Source organism: Gadus chalcogrammus, chromosome 20 (genome assembly GCF_026213295.1).
Source record: "Gadus chalcogrammus isolate NIFS_2021 chromosome 20, NIFS_Gcha_1.0, whole genome shotgun sequence".
Classification (NCBI taxonomy): domain Eukaryota; kingdom Metazoa; phylum Chordata; class Actinopteri; order Gadiformes; family Gadidae; genus Gadus; species Gadus chalcogrammus.
In genome coordinates this window covers 19861721-19881114 of record NC_079431.1, presented here as the reverse complement: position 1 = coordinate 19881114, position 19394 = coordinate 19861721, and the positions used below count along the sequence as shown (strand labels likewise).

Sequence of the window (19394 nt, the reverse complement as noted above, 5' to 3'; positions counted from 1 at the left end):
TGGTTGTGTGTGTGTGTGTGTGTGTGTGTGTGTGTGTGTGTGTGTGTGTGTGTGTGTGTGTGTGTGTGTGTGTGTGTGTGTGTGTGTGTGTGTGTGTGTATGTGTGTATGTGTGTGTGTCTCCCTGTGTGTGTGTGTGTGTGTGTGTGTGTGTGTGTGTGTGTGTGTGTCTCCCTGTGTGTGTGTGTGTGTGTGTGTGTGTGTGTGTGTGTGTGTGTGTGTGTGTGTGTGTGTGTGTGTGTGTGTGTGTGTGTGTGTGTGTGTGTGTGTGTGTGTGTGTGTGTGTGTCTCTATGTGTGTCTGTGTGTTTCTGTATGTGCGTGTAAATTGTATTATTATATTTACATGTATATGTGGTGCAAACACAAGTTTGAGTGTTTTTTTCTGTTTTCTTTTATTGGTAGTTATTATCATTAGTTGTCTCAAGTGCATGGTAGATGTTTTGATATATTTCAAAAATGTCCGCTGTAGTACAATCTGCTATAACAAAGAAATACACAACTCAGTTAATAAGATGTCTTAAGATAATTCATAAGAAGTAGAAGAAAACTTTAAAATTAAATGAAATTCCCAAAATGTTCCTTTTGAACCTATTAGATTCCTTTCTTACAAGTATTCTCACTTTATGGCCATGTATGTGTGGATAAGTGTAAATCAATCACAAGCAATCACTATCTCGATATACAATTCAGAGAAGGGATTTAAAGTTGTGTAGTTGGCATACAGGCTAGTCCTATGTTTTCACTTTTATAATAATATCACACAAAATTAGATTAAAAAGATTAGTGAATACATATATATACTATACTAAATTAAATCCATTTTAAATATAAAATTGATGTTATGGTTACGGATTTAAACTAAGGCATAACTTCTCAGTTATACCTCCTAATCTACGACTAGGACCTTCCTAAGATGATAAGGACCTTGTCATGGACAGGACTCAACACACTGTTCTCTCCTGGGAAACGAAAGCTAGAGCTCTGATTGACTTGCTTGGATCAAAAAGTTCAAATTCAGTGAAATCTTCAATAAGAAGTCATGAGTCAACAAATTGAACTACCAACCCGATAGGATTCCACTTCCCAATTCTCAATCACATGTCTGGATATTCTGACAGAGCCACATTTTTCGCCAACTTGCAGACGTGAGCTTTTGGTACGTCACAGGATGGGGTTATAGCTTAGTGCAGATGGGCTGGTGGTCATTCAGAGTTGGAGAGTTCATAGAGGACCTGCGGCCACAGTCACCTTCCTCTTTACACCATGCCGAAGAGGAGCGATATACTTCACTTTGAGAGTGACGGTAAGAACGGTTCTTATATCGTTTTGGCCCTTAAATGACTAATATTATACAAAATACTTAACATTACCCTATTATACTTAATACTTATTATTAAGTATAATGTGTTCAGGCATACTGCAGCCAAATCTTCCAGGTCCTGTCTTTGTATCGATTGTTTAACCCCTGCCTGCTCCTTAATGACCTGTCTATGTATCGACTGTCTCACCCCTACCTGCTCCTTAATGACCTGTCTCTGTATCGACTGTCCGGCTGCTCCTTAATGACCCGTCTCTGTATTCACTGTCTAACCCCTACCTGCTCCTTAATGACCTGTCTATGTATCAACTGTCTAACCCCTACCTGCTCCTTAATGACCTGTCTATGTATCAACTGTCTCACCCCTACCTGCTCCTTAATGACCCGCCTCTCTATTCACTGTCTCACCCCTACCTGCTCCTTAATGACCCGTCTCTGTATTCACTGTCTCACCCCTACCTGCTCCTTAATGACCTGTCTCTGCATCGACTGTCTAACCCCTACCTGCTCCTTAATGACCTGTCTATGTATCAACTGTCTCACCCCTACCTGCTCCTTAATGACCTGTCTCTGTATTCACTGTCTAACCCCTACCTGCTCCTTAATGACCTGTATCTGTACTAACTGTCTTACCCCTACCTGCTCCTTAATGACCTGTCTCTGTATTCACTGTCTAACCCCTACCTGCTCCTTAATGACCTGTATCTGTACTAACTGTCTTACCCCTAACTGCTCCTTAATGACCTGTCTCTGTATTCACTGTCTAACCCCTACCTGCTCCTTAATGACCTGTCTCTGTATTCACTGTCCAACCCCTACCTGCTCCTTAATGACCTGTTCACTGTCTAACCCCTACCTGCTCCGTAATAACCTGTCTCTGCTGTCTAACCCCTACCTGCTTCTTAATGACCTGTCTCTGTATTCACTCTCGAGCCTCAACGTGCTCATTAATAACCTGTCTCTTCTGTCTAACCCCTACCTGCTCCTTAATGACCTGTCTCTGTATTGATTGAACCCCTACCTGCTCCTTATGGCTTGTCTCTGTCACTGTCTAACACCTACCTGCTTCTTAGTATCAAGTTACCCTGCCTGTTCCTTGATGGCTTACATCTCCGTCATTATACATTAAACAATCCCACACATTACCAATAGATGGCAGTAGATTGTGGCTATTTTTCACAGCAAAAAAAGCTCTTTCAAATACTTGTGAAAGACAAGTAGGTGTAGCCAAACTATTTTTTTGGTCAAATGAGATGGTTAATTGTATTACTCTGAATAATGATATATGCATAGCTCATGGGATGGTAAGATTTGCCTTCATATATGATGATTATCTGTTTTCTTTAGCATACACTATATACCCTACGAGGGCTGTCTGATTAATGGGTTATTCAAGTATCAACTTATCGTATCTTTCCTGTGTATCACTCCTCTCCGCTGTATCAAATAGGCTGCTGACTGCTCTCTAGTGTCATGTATATATACTGTGTGTTGTGTATTTAGATGAGCTGGTGGCGAAGCCCAAAGCGCAGCCGTGTTTGAAGGTCATCATAGTGGTTCAGGTGCTACTGAGCGTGTTCACCACTCTCCTGGCCGTCAAAGGTAGGCTTCCCGTTGCTGTCGGCTCTGAGGAAGAGGCCTTTGAGAGTCTTTTTTAAGTGAAACTGCTTGATATTAGGAATTATAAGGTTATAGACGGTCAAATTGTTGGGGACGATGTTATTTCCCTATTTTTATGATGAATCCTTTCAAGTGGTGTGGTGAAATTACTCAGTAAGCAAAATACTGTACTTAACCAAACAGAACTTCCTGTGAACATCTTCTGTCCTTCCTGTTCCTGTGCTTTCCACAGTGTTCACAATGAAGGCCCCGGCCCCAGGGGTCAACTCAGAGAATATGTTCCCCATCAAACTAGAAAGCCTCAGGCAGATTAGCAACTGCAGCCAAGAGATGGCATCCCTGAGACACCATCTCCAAACCCTGCAGACTCAGGTCTCTAAGCTGCTCCCATTGCTTTCCACAAGATTGTGGATGTTGACTTTCATTCCCATCAGTTTAAGAGTGAAACAGTTTAAGATGGCTGGTCATTAGCCTTCTCATTGTTGAACCCCCTTCTCCTCCTCTCTCTTGCCTCAGGTTAACACCAGACCTCTCTGCCTTGAGCACAATCTGACTAGTATGAACTTGCTTCCAGGTAAAGCCAGTTTCATAGTGCATGTGGGTTTGGGTTTGTATATAGTAGAAGAAGTTTATACATTTTAGTATATATTTGTGTAATGTGTGTGTGTGTGTGTGTGTGTGTGTGTGTGTGTGTGTGTGTGTGTGTGTGTGTGTGTGTGTGTGTGTGTGTGTGTGTGTGTGTCAAATTATACACAAATCGTATTGATTGTTCATTTTAATAAAGTATCAATATAAAATTGTTTGCATGTTTGTGTGTGTTTGTGTGTTGGTGTGTGAGTGTGTGTGTGTGTGTGTGTGTGTTTGTGTGTGTTTATGTGTGTTTGTGTGCATGCACGTGCGTGTGTGTGTGTGTGTGTGTGCTTGTGTGTGCGTGTGTGTGCAGGCCCCCCCGGTCCTATGGGCCCAGTGGGACCACCAGGTGTACAGGGTACTCCCGGAGAATCTGTTATGGGAAAAAGTGGAAGTCCAGGTAGGACACCTGTTAACCTCTCTATTGTGTGAGTGTGAGTGTGTGTGTGTGTGTGTGTGTGTGTGTGTGTGTGTGTGTGTGTGTGTGTGTGTGTGTGTGTGTGTGTGTGTGTGTGTGTGTGTGTGTGTGTGCGTGTCTATGTGTGTCTATGTAAGTGTGTCTGTGGGTGAGTGTGAAGGATTCTTCTTTAATCAGCATCTATTTAACAAATTAATTTGCGGTAATTTGGGTGATATTTAAAGATAAAAATGCTATATATGTTAAAATAACTTTATTTATCATGTGCTTGATCAATATTCCTACTGCACCCCTCGGTCTTCCAGGACTACCAGGACAGAAAGGCGAGGAGGGAATGTTGGGTAAGGAATTTTGTTTGGATCCTACAGGATACATTAAAATCACTTTTATTGAACAGCCAAACGCCCTGTTGTTGTTGAGTTGTTTCCCTCATTAAGTACCTTGTGATGCTAAGATAAATACGATTTGAAGATATTTGTTTATCATGCTTCTACAAAAAAATTAGCACAAAAACTAAGTGATCCATGAGTAAAGTTAGATTCTATACATTGAAAGGCATTTTTGTGCATGTGATGTATGATACACTATATACATATATATATACACATATACACATATATATATATATATATATATATATATATATATATATATTAGGCCTGTTAAAATAAACGTGATAATAACGTGTAAATGCAATCTTATTTTAATTTGATGAACAAAGGAATAAATCGCATTAACGCAAGTTCTTGTCACGACTTGTCTCAGGGACAGGGACTCAGAGAAGCAAAACTCAAAGGACGGCAATATGTTTAAACCAAAAACGCTTTACTAGAAAATGGTAACAAAAAACGCTCTCATGGAGGATACAAAACTATGACAAAAGATGCTTGCTTAGGAGGATACAAAACACAATTAAATGCAGTATTATCTGCAAGTGGTTGGGCACAAAAAACGAACAAACACTGAGGCTTGAAAATACCCTGGGGACGCAAGACAAACTGACATTAGACAAAGGAAAACAAGGGCTATTCATACATGAGGGAGGGGAACACAGGTGAGACGAATCAGGGACCGGGGAGGCAATCACAGTTGAGGAAGTCAAGTGCCTGAACCGAGAGGGAAAAGGGAACTACAAAATAAAACAGGAAGTGAAAGGCAAGACATGAGTGATTTTAACTTGGCTCAACAGAATCAACAAACTTTGAGTGACATGACAGTTCTCTATTTTTTATATTTTCCACTACTTTTCATAGTAAATAAAACTCCCTCAATATCACTTGGTCTAGTTTTTGCTTATTAAGTACATTTGGTATGAATGATAATGGGTCATTCCATTTGATCTCATTTCACTTCAATTGGAGTGGATTTAAAATGTAATTTAAAAAAATGTATTAATTGTGAGTTAACTCACCAATACTATGAGATTAAGCGCGATTACAATTATGAATCATTAGAAAGCCCTAATATATATATCTATACATAAGGATACGTACTAAAGGATGACACATCATTCCTTAGGCCAGCGCGGCCCAGTGGGAGATCCTGGACGTCCTGGATATCCAGGAGTCCCAGGAGTAAACGGTTCCCAGGGTGAGAAGGGAGATCCCGGTAAGTTCTGCCTGCGACCGTGTGATACCCCACTAGGGCTACGCACCCTGAAGGGTCACTGAGAAGGGGGGAACTTGTCAAGTTTAATGTTTTAAATTATGTCGGAAACTATTCATATTTGTTGGATTCATTTAATGTAATATACATTTTGATTGTTACTGATCAATAGAGTTAGGTTGAGTCCAGAAATAGAGGTTAGCCTGTGTGTCATTTAAAATATTCACTAAAACACAAAGCTTTGGAAACATTGACCTAGAAGGAGTTATTGGTTTAGAAATGTCCATTAATCGGATAAGAAATGGTTCTAGTTCTGGGATATTGATGTTTTTCTTTTTTGTTTATGTGAGGAAGACAATAGCAAGGGTTTGGCTTGGTCCGGTTGAGATGAGGAATAGCTTTAGATTCTTAGTTTAGTGTGGACCGGTGTTTCAAAGGGTTTAGCATGCTGAGGTTCAGCCATGAGTGTTAGAGGGTTTGAGTCAGGGTGTGAGCGGGTTGTGAAATGCAGAAGACATTAGCTTTCAGTTGCAGGTCCTGCGATCATCTGGGTTCTGATGACCTGTCAGCCCCTGTCAGAGGCAGATGAAACACTGGATCGATGGGCGTCCGACATTTTCCCACAGTCCTCCTCTGCTCTCTCTCCCCCATTGCTGACATTTCCCTGTTTGAGATCTTAATCAGGGCATGGGTTAGCAAGAGCTTTCCCAAATCAATCCGGCCCAGTGCTGCTACCTCAGAGCAACGGGTCCTGAGTTTGAATCCCTGGGGGTGGACTCTTCTATGTTCTCCTTGTGATCTCGTGGGTTTGCTCCCAAACAACAAAAACACTCCTGCCCATAACTAAGGCGATTGCTCTACATGTGGAGTTGGTTCACGGCCCTCGCTCTAGCAGCCTACTGCTCCTGGCTTCTAGCTAGCATTGGTTAAATACAGACGAGGAATTTCCTAAAGGGATTAATAAACATAAACATTTAAATGGTTGGATTAAAATGGACCAAACAGCTCAAGTGCTAAAGCGCCCTTGCAGGAAATGTGTAGATGCATGCAATTAAGGAGCAGGTAGAGCTTTTTGTGGACATTGGGGTTAGAACCCAACACCTTCTGCTGGTAGTCTTCTATCTCACAGACACAAATATCCAAATCACCACGGCAGACAGCCAGAAAGAATGAGTGAACATGAATGAGAACCGATATTCTGAAATGTTGTCATTTTTTATACATTGAATACAACTTTTATGATAAGGTTTCAACATACTTTTTCTCTGTGCTCCCCCAGGAGAGAGGGTGATGGGCCCTCCAGGCCCCTCAGGGCCCAGGGGGGAAGTGGGACCTCACGGGATTCCTGGGGAGCGAGGGTCCAACGGCACCTCAGGTGGTGGTTCTATCCATGTAATATAGATATTTACAGTGCATATATATACATCAATATATATATATATATATATATATATATATATATATGTATTTCAATATATATATATCAATATATATATGTATATATATCATTATATATAAATGGATATATTTGTATATCTATCAATATATATATATATATCAATATATATATATATGTTTTTAGTTCAACTCTTCTTCTCTTGTATGTGCATCCCGAAATGGGACAGTTGATAAGTAATTGAAATGTTCTTTCCAGACACGTGTTTACTGCTCTCTTTAGCGGCTCCCTGCTGGATTTTTGTTTGGTCCAACCCAATTCAGCTCATACAAAATTCCCTGGCTAGGTAGTTACCTTCAAAAGTGCCCACAAACCAGCTGTGTTGCCACGGCACTGCATATGCTCACAGACTTAGCAATTGAGACTTAGCGAAGAGCCTAGAATTCCTGAATGTTAAATGTCCTGGTCATGGGCCAGTTGGGAATTTTGGATGGAACTGTGGATATTTTATTCAAATCAAATCAAATCAAATCAAATCAAATCAAATCAAATCAAATCAAATTTATTGTCATTTTGTTGATTGAGCAACAAAACGAGAAGGCGTTTCTCACGGATCAAGATCAAACATACATTTCAAACAAACAAACAAACAAACAAACGTCCCAATGATGAATAAATAAATAAATAATAAATAAATAATAAATAAAGTCCAGTGAGAAGATCTGGGACGCTGGTGCATTGAGCATCCTGACAGCTTGAGGTAGGAAGCTGTTCCGCAACCTGGTGGTGGAGCATCTTATTGCTTCAACCTACCTGTTGAAATGGACTGGCTCAGTTGGGAAAAGTTATATTTGAGTTCAGTTGACCGTCTTGTTCTACGTAGATTCATACAACCTGAGCACTGCATTCTGAATCAGAATGCCTAGGTGGTATTCCAGCCAGCTCCCCCCCCCCCCCCCCCCCCCCCCTACACCTACCCGTTCTATTTATTGAGGTGCATCTCTGAACCAAGAGTTCTTAATCCCACTGCCTAAAACGGAGCCACCACTAGCACCGCGCAGGTCCGTGAGCATGCACAGTTGTGTGTTAACACATGATAGAACGTTGTTTATTTGTTGGTTCTATTGGAGAAAACATCCTAGCCAGGGCACTTCATGAGCGCTAAAGTGTGTTGTACAAAACAAAGCTTCAGCTATGGGAGCTGCTTTACATTAGTTTGGAATAAAATTGATCTAAATGGCTGACCATTTGAAGGCTTGAGTTGAAAGTATCAGGGCTGATTGTGACAATGTCAACAGTTAACCTGGGGTATTAGCAAAGCGGCTAAATCCTTTAAAGTTTGAACAACCATTCTCGGTTTGTATGTTTTATACAGAAGGCCAAGGCGAATCATGTTGTAACACTTAAAAGGGGTTTGTTTCAATACAGAAAATGGACGCGAGACCATTAAACCCTCATCTTTTTCGTTTTTCTTAGGTCCAGAAGGAAGAAATGGATCGGGTGGAATAGCTGGTAAGAGGCTTCTAACAGCATGACTGTCGTTATGACACATGATAATTAAATGATCCTTCAAAGAAAAATATAATTTTTATCTAAATAATAATTAAAATAAAATGCTCAATGTCAATACCTAATTGAGATTGCATGACATTTAAGGACAATGTCATGACAGTTCTTTCCAGTATGCTACCTGTTAAGTTCCTATCCATTAGCTCCCCTTGTTAGCTTCCTTTATGTTGGCTTCCTGACTGATTAGCTTATTACTGTAGCAACCTTTGATTCCCCTTGGCTTCTTAACTGTCCCAATAGATAGCTTAGCTTCTTGACTGTTGCAACAGATAGCTTAGCTTTATGACTATCCCAACAGATAGCTTATTAGCTGTGATACTGTCATATCCTAGCAGCCTTCCTGTCCCAAAGTATAGCATAGCTTCCAGATAGCTTCCTGACCCTCACAACAGATAGCCTACCTGCCTGATTTTCCCAACAAATACCTGGCTGTCCAAACAGATAGCATAGCGTCCTGACTGTACCAATAGTTAGCTTATAGCTTCATCACTGTAAGCGTAATCATCCTAACTTTTAACATTCTGCCTGTAGCTTCAGTCTGTAGCTTGCCAAAGACTCTTGGTTTAAAGGTGGACAGGTAATTACGTGTGAAAAATAGGCTTTCGCTCTGAGCCTTGCTTCGACACTCATCCTTCTCAGGGCCAACACGTGCATGCTGTCAGTGAGCACTACCTGCTCTCGGCCACCTGTGGATAAATGATGGCCCTGATCCATATTTAATATGCTTCTAGACGTGCTAGGAGACGTATAATTTCTCATGGCTGACGAACGAGCACCACCTCCAGTTACACATGCAATTGATAACTTTAGCAGGTTTGCTAACAAACTGTATAATTGGTAATAATTCCCGACACCTAGATTTATCATTGCTCTGTTTAATTGAATGGATTATCATGTCCATATTTAAATCAAATAAATGAATAGGCCTAGAAACTCTTGAAACCCCTTTTTCATGGACATGATAAAGTAAATGAGAAAATTAATTTCCTGCAGAAAATGCGGTGAAAAATGAGGTTGAAAATAGGTTTTAGCACAGCCACATAGTTTAAAATATAAAAAAAATGTTAAGTGGCCAAAATCAAGTGAAGGGATTTGAACAGAGTCAAAATGGAGTAGACATTGTAAACATGCACACCATTTAAAACATTTCAAATAATTAGAAAAAAATAAAGTATCATAAAGAGTTAAACAAATAGCTAATGTGATCCAGTTTTATTACATTTGAGATTAAATATAGAATAGCTGAGCAGTTCTGTTGGCAATTTCCAGCTCAACTATAGACTCAGAACCGCCCAATCAACGAAAACCCGCCCAAAACATAGATTGCCAGATATCCAATAATCATTTACTTCTAAAATGGCAAATACACGAAAACAAACCTAAATGCAACCTGATTATTAACTATGACGTCATGTGGTATACAAGGAACTTCTCAACATCTCTCACCGGTAGACTCATCTATCTCTCACACACACAAACCTCAGAAGGGGATTGTAAAATACCATATAGAAAAGGTTATTTTGGGCAGTTAGCCTTTTCTTATTGAGCAGCGCATACTTGGAATACTATACCCACAGAATAAACATTACACAGTCTATGTGTATGCTCTTGTCTGTGCTTATGTGTTCTTGTCTGCGTTTATGCTCTTTGTATATGTGTATGCTCCTTGTCTGTGCTTCTGTGCTTTTGTCTGTGTTTAAATGCTAATGTGTTTTAACGTGCTACATGTTCATGCACTTTTTTCTGTTTCTGTGAGCTACCTGTTTCATGTTTTTCAACCTGTTATGGGTAGGAATAATGTGTAATTTTACTTGTCTGTGCTTGTCATTTTGTTTTGCGCTTATGTGTTATATTTTTGTAGTTTCTTAATGTTTCTTTTAAGCTATCAACCTGCCAGGGACGTGAAAATTAGCCTGCATGGCTAAATCTGGCACATTTACATGTTGAACTTTGTTAATAATGTGCGCTGTCCCTTCTAAATAAAGAAATCAAAAAAAAGAAAAAGGGTTAGGTTAAAGAACACACTTACGCTCAATGAGATGACACTAATACACTACACACAAAATATGAATGTAAAAGACACTGAGCACAATAAACTCCTGAATGCGACCTAATTGACCTTATAACTTTTACGTCACTCACACACACACACACACACACACACACACACACACACACACACACACACACACACACACACACACACACACACACACACACACACACACGCACGCACACACACACACACACACACACACACACACACACACACACACACACACACACACACACACACACACACACACCATCATCATCGGTGGACACTCAAGGTTGAGTATGTCTGTCCTCCTTCTTGATCCTTATTGGTCTTCAGGTGGGCGAGCAGGCCGATCCTGGACCCGCATATTTTGGGGCAGTGTGGGCATGGGTGGGCAGTGGCGATTGTGGGTTTAGGTGGAACCTCTTTGGTGGAAGCAATCTTCTTTCTGCGTCTGCGCTTGTCTTCTGCAGCACTATGGAGATCGTCATTATACTGCACAGCTCCATCTTGGACAAGTTGTCTCCAGGCCGCCCTGTTCGTTGCTGTGGCCTCCCAGGTCTTAAGGCCTATGTGGCACTTCTTGAGGTTTGCTCTGATGTTATCTTTGAACTTTTTCTTTTCTTTTGGCCTTCTGGGGCATGTATTCCTTGAACAAGCTGTGAGTAGAGGACTTGTTTGGGGAGGCGAGAGTCAGGCATCCGAATCCTGAGGCCAGTCCATCAGAGCTGGTGTTGGGCGATGATGGCAGTAATGGTGGAGATGCCAGCCTCCTCCAGGAAGCTGGTGTTAGTCCGTCGATCCTCCCAGGTTATCCTGAGGATTCTCCGTAGGTAACTCTGATGGAAGGCCTCAAGTGCTCTCAAATGCCTGCTGTATGTGGTCCAGGCTTCTGACCCATACAGGAGAGTACGGAGTAGTACCGCTTTGTAGACCAGAATTTTGGTCTTTGACTGGAGGTCGCGGGCCTCAAAGAACCTTTTCTTCAGCTTTGAGTATGCCCCGGTGACACAGCTAAGACGGTGGTGTACCTCTTCATTAATGGTGACTTTAGATAACAGGAGGCTGCCAAGGTATGGGAAGTGGTCCATAGTCAATGGAGAAGTTTGGGTGAGTGTTGCTGTTTGGTGGTGGCTGATGAAGGATTTGTGTCTTTTTTAGGTTGATGGCCAGACCGACCTGTTTGTACGCTTTCGCAAAATAAATCAAGATACACTGTAGGTCCTCTTCTGAAAGGGCTACAATAGCACTATCGACTGCATACTGCAGCTCTGTGATGGTTATGCTCCACCCCTACATTCCTAGCCGCTCTCTCTGGTCAGCTGACCAGCTGCTCCTGACAGAGCCCAGAGCCAGGCTAAAACTCAGAGGTGAACAAGCTTCTTCCGTTGCAGCTCCAAAACTGTGGAATAATCAGACAAGCCCCTTCACTGTCTCTTTTTTTTTTAAGTCCCGACATACCATGACACTGTGATTCTGAAAAAAGTATAAATGATATTGAAATTCTGTTTTCCTTTTATTATTTGGATTATGCATATAAGTCTGTTGATTTGTTAAACGAAGGCGAACGATAAAGAATTGACCAAGTTACGAAGTAGTTGAAGTGTCAGAGAATGGGCGGACGGCTCCGCCGTCGTCCCCTTGACTTCCATTGTAAAAAATTGTATTTTAAAAGAGAATATCTTAAGAGTATAAAATATTTAAAAAATATGAAAAGAAGCACGCGATTCAAAGCTAATCTGAACATTAAAAAATTGGAATGGAGTCTAGGTGAAAAATTTAGGAAGGAGACAGGTCCCAAAGTTTGTAGAGAATAATAAAGAAAGAATAAAGAAAGAAAAAAACTTAGTTGAGCGAGGAACAAAAAGTTACTTACTAAAGTGTCCTATTTTACAATAAGGGCACTATTTTAACGGTCTGAAACGCAAGTATGAAACGCGAAACACAAGTAGCTTTGTGGGCGGATCTCTGGCGCTGTTGCTATCATACCTGCGGATAAATGATTCTTGCGCCCGACGCAAATCTAAAATGGGTTGGTCTGAAGTAGCTTAATTACCCGTAGGTGTGTTTTGGGCGTAACATGCAGTAGACCAATGAGAGTGCCATCTTCCAAGAGCCAGCGCATTTGAACTTGACGAGTTGATATTTTGCCAGCGCGTTTGAAGTCTCTGCTGAGACAGATGCATGACCACATGAATTTCAAACTTCAAATGACTCAGTTTATGGCCAGATCATAGGCCTAATTCACACATGGAATAGCGTTTTATTCTACTACTTCAGAAACACTAAGTCGTCATGTAAATTTCGGCAAAGAGAACTTGACACATACAGTATATGATATGCGGTCCTGTGGCCGCAACTGTGGGTCTATGTAATAATATGCGGCAATACATTAACAACCATCGTTTATTATCAGTATTGGATACATTATCGTTATCGACTTGTATTCATAATATGCATGAGTCCCCCTGTTAATATACATTGCCATGGACTGTATTATGTGTTGCGTGTTTAGTTTGCGTGTGCTTAAATAGATGGGTGCATACATATTGTTGAACTGCGCGCCAAACATTACCCGCATTCATTCATTCTTTTAAACACTCACTCGCAGTAAAACTATGTTTTCTAACGATCAAATACTCACCATCCTAAAAGTCATGGGCTTGTACACGATGTCTGTGTCAACAAAATATGTGTTGGCTGTAATGTGTTTGCAGATGCATTGTTTTAAAAGTACAACTTCTTACCACTGTATCAGCTGTTCAACTTCTTTCCCAAATAATTCAAACATTTACCCCAAAACGAGATTTCGTTTTGGAAGGCTGGGATATACTTTGCTCGAGTTTATTATTGTTATTATCATAATTTTAACGCATGGCATTAGCCTACTACAGTGTTCATTCATGCAGCCCGGAATTTTTTTCTGTTCACAATCCACATGCTATTTTTATGCAGTTTCATATATATGAACAATCTTTGACATCATAATATTTAGATTAGGCTAATCGTTGCATGTTTGTGCTGTGTATAGCCTACGTGTGGGTAAGCTTATGTTGAAGTTCCGACCTGCCATGGCACTTCGAAATCGCAACACTAACTGCGCTATCCGCTATTGCATTTAGACCAGGTAATTGCCGGTAAGTGGCGCAATTGCTTTTTGGATCACTAAGGCCCCATTTACACGAGGACGCTTGCGGGTAAAAACGACAAAAAAAAATATCGGAAGTGCCTTTCGTTTAGAGACGGTGACGCGTTTTTGGGGCTTAAAAACGCAAAAATCGGAAACCACCCTACAGAGTGGAAAAACTTAAATACGCTCCGCCGTAGCGTTTCCGTCTACACTGCCAAGACGCAAAACTCTGCTCAGATCTGCTCACGTCCCGTATGTGTTTACGTCGCATACATGTGCCAGTACAGGGTAATAAACAAACATGTTGGATTATTTCCATGCGTCGGACCTTCAAGCTGCTCTGGCAGCTCTAATAAACTTACAGGAGTCTTTCCACGAAATCTACAGGACATGTACAGATAGTATTACTGAACAGAGAAGGATCTTTTTGGTTTTCGCGGCGCGGATAAGAGAAGAAGGAAGATTCTACGCATGCGCTCAGACATGGCGGTGTTGTGCTATAGTGTAGCACAGCACCACCATGCCACCTGGCATGCATATCTAATCAAATTCCACACATTTTTGCGTCACCGTATGCACACAGATTTCCTCCCGAAAACACTTGTCTAAACGCAGAATAAAAAGTGATGGCGCGACGCCACTTTCGCGTCTCCTTTTCAGACCGTCATCATGTAAACGTAGCCTAAAATTGCACCAAGTTTAATTTATGCCGGAACATGCCTCTGCACTTCCCCAAAAAGCCTCGACCAGGGCGCAAGTGTAGTGACACGAGTTTGCTCCAGGGGTAAATCAGCTTTACACCGGGTGCAAACAAGCAACGATACATGCATCGGTGTAGAAAGTAAATTGCACTGGGTGCAAGATAGGGCCCCAAGTGTGTCAGAACAATTTTTGGTTCAGCAGTTGTATAATTCCAATTTTTTGGTATGTTTTATGTCATTATTCAATTTCAGATCCCATGGTAGCGATGGAAAATGTCAGTCAAACAACTTTTGTCACTTATAAGCCAATAACATTGTTCTATTCCGCTCCAAACTCAAGTATGGTTGTTTTAGTTCCAAAGAGAGGCCTTTTCAGGGGCCCTTTGCCAAGGGTATGCCACGATCAAGTGGTACATGTAGTTGACTGCTTCCCAGAGGGGTACACTTCCAGGATACTATAATGCCACTGAGTGGGGACCATTATATATTCACGATCACGTGGTTCATGTAGTTGACTGCTTCCAAGAGGGGTACACTTCCAGGATACTATAATGCCACTGAGTGGGGACCATTATATATACAAGATCGCTGAATATAAATCTCATACGCAATGATTGTGTTCTGTCGTAAAATCTCATAGTGTTCAAATTCGAGCTGATACAGGGGGTTCAATTACATTATAAACTTTATTTCCTGTGCAGCGATATCATGCGCGTGTGTGTGTGTGTGTGTGTGTGTGTGTGTGTGTGTGTGTGTGTGTGTGTGTGTGTGTGTGTGTGTGTGTGTGTGTGTGTGTGTGTGTGTGTGTGTGTGTGTGTGTGTGTGTGTGTGTGCGTGTGTGTGTGTGTGTATGCCATGTAGGCCCCCCCGGTCCAGTTGGCCCACAAGGCCCCCCAGGTGTACAAGGTGTTCCAGGAGCGTCTGTCAAGGGAGATTCTGGGTTACAAGGTAAGACACCTCCATCAGTCCTCAATACACTATGAGCCAAGCTGGACACCTTTTGTGTGTGCATTGGAACAGTGAACCATTAGGGTTATTTGGACAGCATATTGAATATTAGTGAATATTGTTATTATGATTGGCTGTGGTTAAGTTAAGGATTTGATATGGTTAAGGTAAGGCTTGTGTGTGTTTAATGCAAAGTTTTTGTTTGTTTAAGGCAAGGTTTGTGTGTGGTTAAGCTAAGGCTTGTGTGTGGTTAAGGCAAGGATTTGATATGGTTAAGGTAAGGTTTGTTTGTGGTTAAGGTACGGGTTGTGTTTGATTAATGTAAGGTTTGTGTGTGGTTAGGGGTCAAGGATTGTGTTGTTAAGGTTAGGGCTTCGTTAAGGTTACTGTTGTGTTAGATTAAGGTAAGTGTTGTTTGTGGTAAAGGTAGGGGTTGGGTGTGGTTAAGATAAGGGAGGGATAGCTCCATAACATGATGTATTCCATGTTTTCTAATCCAGGTATTCCTGGACCAAGAGGAATAACTGGATCCAAAGGTGATAGAGGATACCCAGGTAAGTTGTGTGTGTTTGTGTGTGCATGCGTAGATGTGTGTATGTGGGCGTATTCTTGTTAATGTGTATGCAACGTGTTTGTATTTAAGGCATTGATAAAGAGCCAATGCCTTCTGTATTTGTTTTTCGCACATAGCTTGTGCCTTTAGTTATTTTTCATGTACCTTATAGGTGGCCGTGGTGCTATGGGCCTGAAAGGAGAATCTGGATCACCAGGGATGCCTGGACCAGCAGGACCGAGGGGTACGTTCATCAGAATCACAACCATTAGAATCAACCAAAGTGCTGTTTAACATGGGCCTTTTGATCATTGATGCATACACATTCAAGAGGGAAACATTTAGGACTATAATGTAATATAATGTGTAATATAGGACAACTTTATAATATATCGGACTATAATGTACCATAATGTATAATTTAGGATTAACATATAAAATATAGGACTTTAATGATCTATAATGACACTATAGGAATATGTTATAATGTTCAGGACTATAACAAACTATAATTTATATGTTAAATTGTTTATAAGACCATAATATAATGTATTGGACTATAATGCACTATATTTTATAATGTAAGAATATATTATAAATGTATAGGGCTATAATGTATCATAATATATAATGTAGGACTATAAAGTACATTAATGTTCTATAATATATAATATCGGACTATAATATAATGTATAGGACCATAATGTCCTATAATTTATAATATAGGAATATATTACAATAATGTTGACCAAAATGTAGTATATAATATAACAAGGACTATAATATAGTGTTTCGGACTATAATGTACTACGGGTATATTATAGGGCTACAAAATAATGTATAGGACTATAATGTAGAACAATATAGAATATTGAACTAAATTATTATGCACAGGAATTTTGCTTTGAGGTCGTTCATCTTTTTTCTCTGTTAAAGGTTCAAGAGGATTTCCTGGTTTAAGGGGTGAGAATAATCTTTTTTTTAACATAACAAATAAATACCTAAAAATAAATTAAATAAATTATATTATTTCTTGTGAATGGTTGTGTTGCGTTTGTGTGAAGTGTGTATATATATATTGTGGCAACCCGGCTTGGTGAGTGACCCGGCTCCTTCCAATAAGGACACCAACTGGAGCTTACTTAAAGCCAAAATGGCACTTTTATTCATTCATAAATGATATATCTAACAAAGCAAACCAAAAAACTCAGCTTTGGAGGAATCTACAGTCTTCTTCCTCCGGGTGGAATCACATCACCCACGAGACTGGTCTCTCCGCACACGCGAACCAGGAGAGCCCTGAATGATTGTGGAAGCATGCTTTTTAAAGCATGCTTCCCACCTGCTCCTCAGGTGCTCTGCATCTCAATGATTGGCACCGATGTTCTTACTGGCGCCATCTGTCGGAAATCTGTGGTACACCGCCTCCACAACCTGCCCCCTTGGCCTCCAGGGGCGCTGTGCCAGAGACGGGTTGCCACAATATATATATCTATATATATATATAGATATATATACATTCATATATATATATATACATAAGAAAACATGACAACTTGGGGTATGAGTTCACAGAAGGCGGACTTGTTGCTGACACAACCTGTATTTACTTCTGTTCCCTTCTCAGGATCTCCAGGAACTAACTTTGGGTAGGAGACGAATGAAACTGGTCTACAGCAATACGAAGTTGGAAAGTACTTATGTCTGACCGGAATCTATCAAACGGGCTTGGCTACACACGTGGACTGACGAACACACATGTATACATCAGACACACGGGCACCAAATCACAGACACACAGAGACACAGAGGTGACTACTTGTATCTACAAATGTACTATCACTTTGGATAAAAGCGTCTACTACTTTTCTTGATCCATGAACACCAGATTATCCTAATAGCCGTCTATTGCTGTGAAAGAGCTCTGAGACAGTACAAACGTTGTCCTTTTAAATAAACAGTTTTTAAAACACATTCTGATACCCTCATGATGTATTTCTTGGTGTAATGTGTCTTCATACGTTGATGGATAATTTTTGGCAAATCTATTACTGTCATGGTCTGTCGGTGTCCTTGTCTTGTATTGGTGTGGTTCCTGTTTTAGTTTGGTATCTCTGTCTTGTTTCTCCCCATGTCCGGTCAAGTTTCCCTCCTGTGTGATTACTGCTCCCTCCCCTAATGTGTTTCAGCTGTTACTCGTTGCGCACCCTGTGTGTGTTTGGTATTTATGCCCTTGTCTTTCCTTTGTTCCTTGTCGGATCATTGTAGTTCGTGGTGAGTTGTGTCCTGTGTGTTACCTGTGTTCCCGGTTTTCCGTGTTACCCGCGTCACCTGTGTTCGTGTTCCTTGCCTTTTGCGTTAATACATTATCCTTTATTGAACTGTCTGCTATTGGGTCCTACCTGCCTGCCTGCCACCCGCTAACCGTGACAATTACACAATGTATTCAACTATGGGTTATTCATTTATTGGATCAATGAATTATGCCTCAAGCTATTTGATCATTTCTCTGCTGTTTCACAGATTCATATGTCCCTGAGATGATATTGAATGGAGCAGCGGGTATGAGGGGTCAAAAACCAAACCCAGAGAGTCTGGTGTTTGACCGCCATATCATATTTCTGTCCTACCATTCTGTATGTTAAAGCCAAGGGATCTAATATGCATTTATGTCATATTTGTTGTTCTCTTTTGCATCCGATAGTGACAGCAATAAATACCTAAATACTCAAAGAGAAAAATAAAAACTGGTATCTGTGGCTGTCACAGGCCTGTGATAGGCCATTTTATTCTGACCGAATGAGTTGATTGGATTTCTGCTTAAATACCCTGCTACCTGCACACAATGGCCCTCATTTATCAAACGACCGTACGACAGAAAACGTGCGTAAAATGGACGTACGCTCATTTCAACGTTGAGCTTGGCATTTATCAATTTGAACGTGAGCACAGGCTGCGATGAAATCTCACGTCAGGTCTGAGCTTGTGTACGCAAGTTTTTTTGCCGCAACATACGGGTATTTCAATGATGAATAGTGCAGCACAAGTAGCCCATGTTCAACATCTGTATTAATTACTAAATAAATTGGAATTAGCCCAGCCGTTCAAACAATTACAATCAAGTCAGGCCTAATTAAAAACAGTATTGCTATGAAAATAATTAGAATGTGACAGGTGAAATGTTTATTCAGCTGTCTATATTAACAGGAGCTTTGCCAAATAGGTGGTCGTGTCTCAGCGATGGCAGATCTGGCTCCGTTAAGGACCTCAACCCACAGACGAGAGAGTTTTTCGAGACCGCGCCGATTTTTTTAAGGAGGGCGATGAATGGCTATTGAGTCGTTTGCGTCTCCCAAGGCATCTCCTGATGGAGCAATGCAATGCTTTGGAGCCACAGTTAAGGCGAGAAACTAGGCGATCAAACGCAATACCTGTGCAGGTTTGCTTTACCTTGGGATTTTTGGCCA

General features: G+C 40.9%; 1 protein-coding gene across 4 annotated transcripts; it reads left to right on the top strand.

Annotated features, from left to right (window-relative positions):
- The first annotated feature begins 1160 nt into the window (after nt 1-1160).
- On the top strand, nt 1161-18724 carry marco (macrophage receptor with collagenous structure). 4 transcript variants are annotated; one of them, XM_056580155.1, is made up of 14 exons: nt 1161-1304; nt 2823-2921; nt 3172-3196; nt 3431-3513; nt 3883-3969; nt 4293-4328; nt 5506-5595; nt 6872-6967; nt 8465-8500; nt 15288-15374; nt 15875-15928; nt 16100-16171; nt 16864-16890; nt 17555-18724. In XM_056580155.1, exons 1-14 carry the CDS (start codon nt 1265-1267, stop codon nt 17578-17580), a joined length of 858 nt encoding a protein of 285 aa, XP_056436130.1. In that variant the 5' UTR covers nt 1161-1264; the 3' UTR covers nt 17581-18724. The 4 variants fall into 4 exon arrangements, with proteins under 4 accessions (XP_056436130.1, XP_056436129.1, XP_056436127.1 ...); XM_056580152.1 differs by having other exon boundaries at nt 1162-1304; nt 3172-3311; nt 3456-3513; nt 17555-18720; XM_056580154.1 differs by lacking the exon at nt 16864-16890 and having other exon boundaries at nt 3172-3311; nt 3456-3513; nt 17555-18722.
- The last annotated feature ends 670 nt before the right edge of the window (nt 18725-19394 follow it).

Excerpts from the sequence above, each read along its gene's own strand:
- marco (XM_056580152.1), top strand. The coding sequence starts at position 1,265 with ATGCCGAAGAGGAGCGATATACTTCACTTTGAGAGTGACG. Across the intron at positions 3,514-3,882 it reads TAGTATGAACTTGCTTCCAG|GCCCCCCCGGTCCTATGGGC; the intron begins GTAAAGCCAGTT and ends GTGTGTGTGCAG. Across the intron at positions 3,970-4,292 it reads GGGAAAAAGTGGAAGTCCAG|GACTACCAGGACAGAAAGGC; the intron begins GTAGGACACCTG and ends TCGGTCTTCCAG.